Source organism: Crocuta crocuta, unplaced genomic scaffold (genome assembly GCF_008692635.1).
Source record: "Crocuta crocuta isolate KB4526 unplaced genomic scaffold, BGI_CrCroc_1.0 scaffold5935, whole genome shotgun sequence".
NCBI classification, from domain to species: domain Eukaryota; kingdom Metazoa; phylum Chordata; class Mammalia; order Carnivora; family Hyaenidae; genus Crocuta; species Crocuta crocuta.
The window spans coordinates 4,194-7,264 of record NW_027529325.1 but is presented as its reverse complement, the minus strand read 5'-3'; the positions used below and the strand labels follow the sequence as shown (position 1 = coordinate 7,264).

The following is a 3,071-nucleotide window of genomic DNA, read 5'->3' as shown; positions in this document are numbered from 1 at the left end:
GATATGCACACACTTGTCAAAGGAGCCACTGGCCAGATACTTCCCATCGGGGCTAAAAGCTACGCTGTACACGGGTTCCTGGTGTTTGGTGAGTGTGTGGACACACACGCCACGCTCCACATCCCACAGTCGGACCGTAGAATCGAAGGAAGCGCTAGAAAGGCAGGAGAGAGAACGTCACCACAGAGACACGCTGGCTGCTTTCTGTTTCCCTAAGATGCTCAATGGACACCATGCACTCTTCTTTCCTGGCTCTGAGGTTTTGAGGGAAAAACAGGCACAGCTTTTAGAAAAGCACTCGGGAATACTGAAAACAAGGCCACATTTATAAGACAAATCTCTTCCCTCCTTCCTTTTGGTGCTGTTAGTAAGGAAACAACTGGAGATCCACATTAATCTCTTTCTGCGTGTTCTACGGACAAGAATGAAAATCATCTCCTACACTATTTACTACATTTCTGAAATGCTCTTGCAATTTGGGACGCTTGGTTGGCTCAGTCAATTAAGCATCCAACTTCGGCTCAGATCATGATCTCATGCTTTGTGAGTTCAAGTCCTGCGTCGGGCTCTGTGCTGAGAGCTCAGAGCCTGGAGACTGCTTCAGATTCTGCTGTCTCCCTCGCTCTCTGCCCCTCCCCCACTCATACTCGCTCTCTCTCAAAAAATAAACATTTAAAAAATGCTCCTGCAGGTTAAAACAACATCTACTGTTAGCAATTAAAATGACACCAACAGCCTGGAAAAAGGGAAACTTGAGTCAATAAAACTCTTAATCCAACAGTAATTAAAATACAATCATATCCAAATATGCAACCACACTGTCTTGAGCTCAAACTGGATGTATAAGAACCACACGGGTCGCATCTGTTACCTGGTGTGCTCTCTCTCACCAGGGCTCACGCTATGTTCCCTCTGTATCCGTCCACTGAAACATTACTGTATGCTGGTGACACAGAAGTACCTTCTGGGCTATCAAAACCTGATCTCCGTGTTATCGTAGGAATTTCAGTGGATTTTAGGACAATTACTTGAATAAGACAGTTCTGATCTTCATATTCTTCTGGTTTCGGCCTCTCAGGAGATGTAGGAATCCTTCTACAACTTTCTGAGACGTGGCCTTGGGTTGGGCACCTCGCTGCTCAGCAGGGCTGTGGCCTGACCCCCCCTGACTCCCGTCCCACCCCACTGCACGCAGATTCTTCCTGATTGACAGGAGTGTGCCCCCTGTCACTTGCGCCCACAAATCCATCCTCCCCCGGCGCAAGCCCACGGCTGTTCCTGGTAATGAAACCTCCCTCCCACGTCTCCTGTCTTCCCGGCGGAGCAGACACAGCCGCATGGCTGGGGCGTGGCCACCAGACCCCTAGCTAGCCCGGCATTCAGTCTCAGAACATCTTTGGTTCGTTTTCTAAATTCTTTTTAAAACGCAACACCCAGAGTCGAACGTTCCATCCTGAATGGGGTCCAAGAGGCATCGTGATGAAGTGATTCTTTGGACAGTGGCCTAAGGTGACACGGTCCAGGGAAGCCACCTCTGTGTCACTGATAACCACAGCGGCCCGTTCCTCTCCGCCCAATGCTGGTGCCACGACAGGAAGGGGTGGCCCGCGTCTGGCTACAGCGGGAGCCCTGTGTCCTCACCCCGAGTCCTCCTGTTCCAACTTGAACCCGCACACCGAGCCCAGAGTCCCAGCTCAATCCCCTTTCCCTTCTGTGTCTTAACAAACACCTTCACCAAAGCAAGTGCTCAAAGCCAGGGCCACAACCAGCGCGTCCTCCAACCTCATGGTGAACTGGCCCTTACCCTCCCGTGAGGCGTCCCCTGACCGCTGCGTGGTGCACGTGGCCTGAGTGGACCACTCCCTGCACCTTGCAAGGGCGGGAGCAAATCTGCAACACGGCTCAGCAAAGCTCCCCGTTCGCTCTGGATGCGAAGAACTGCCGCTGGCCCCATGGCCGCGGGAACGGCGAGCACGGCTGCTCTGAGGAGGCGCGCGGGGGCTGTGGGCCCTGCGCCCTTTACCTTGCTAGCATGATGTTGGAGTTTGGGTTGCTGGTGGCCGGCCCCGTGGGACTCCACTTGATAGTGTAGATCTCTTTGCTGTGAGCCTGAAGGTCGTGGACACACGTATCCTGCTTCATACTCCAGATCTAGAGAACAGGACAGCAACAATGGGAGCAAGTGCCATTTCTGCAGCCAGGAGTGGCACGACATCACCTATCGTGAGTGTCGGTCACACGTCTGGCTCCCGGGAAACCCTGCCCCCCGTGCGGAGTGCCGCTGGCCAGTCAGCAGGTGCCTGGCCACACAGTGCCCAGCACAGGGGTGGACCACGTGCTGGGGTGTGCGCGGGAGAGGCCGCGGCCAAGGACTCTCAGCGGGATCCGTGGCGGACACACCGGAGTTCAGCGGATGGCAGCGACATCTAGTTGGCGATGGGGACGAAGTGCAGAGACAGGAGGCGTGCCGGGAACGGCCAGGCAGAGAGGAGCAGCGAGTGCAAGCTGTGCAGAGTACGTGGGGTTGTCTGGGAAGAGACCGCCCATCCTGTCAGACAGCCGTACCTTTAATGTCATGTCGTCAGAGCAGGACGCTAGCAGCATTCCAGAAGGATCCCATTTGATGGCATTCACCTCGTTCTGAAAGAGCAAAAGGGTTTCAAAAGAAAGGCTGCGAGCAGATACCACAGGCGGCCACGCGGTGGCAGCAACGCGCTATCATCGCCACCAAGAGCCTATTTGCATTTTGCCTGGACAGAGAAGCCAGGCTTTTCCCTCCATCTCTTTATTGCCCTCTTTTCCTTACTCTGCTTTCACATTTGCACAGAAGCACAACCACGTGCCACACGTAACCAGCCGCCCTCATCTACATTTCTCTAACGGAAAAAAACCCTCAAGTAGGAAGGGAGCCAGGTGAATGTTCAGGGCAGCACAGAGAACAAGGACAATCACGGTTACTGACAAAATGACTTTGGAAATCGTTGTCCTCTGTCCTTTTCCTACCACGGCTAAATTCCTGTCTAGATCCACACCAGAAACTTCTCTTCTGGTGCTGGGGGTAAAGTTGGGGG

General features: G+C 53.7%; 1 protein-coding gene across 1 annotated transcript in view; it reads right to left on the bottom strand.

The window, feature by feature from the left end:
* Positions 1-6: 6 nt before the first annotated feature.
* LOC144226892 (F-box-like/WD repeat-containing protein TBL1X) overlaps positions 7-3,071 on the bottom strand; it is a gene marked incomplete at its 3' end in the record, with an annotated part of 6,932 nt that continues 3,867 nt past the window's right edge. The window contains exons 3-5 of the mRNA XM_077758392.1: positions 2,566-2,640; positions 2,024-2,151; positions 7-154 (exon numbers count right to left, since the gene is read on the bottom strand). Coding sequence (XP_077614518.1) covers positions 7-154; positions 2,024-2,151; positions 2,566-2,640 — 351 coding nt within the window. The remainder of the gene's footprint in view (positions 155-2,023; positions 2,152-2,565; positions 2,641-3,071) is intronic.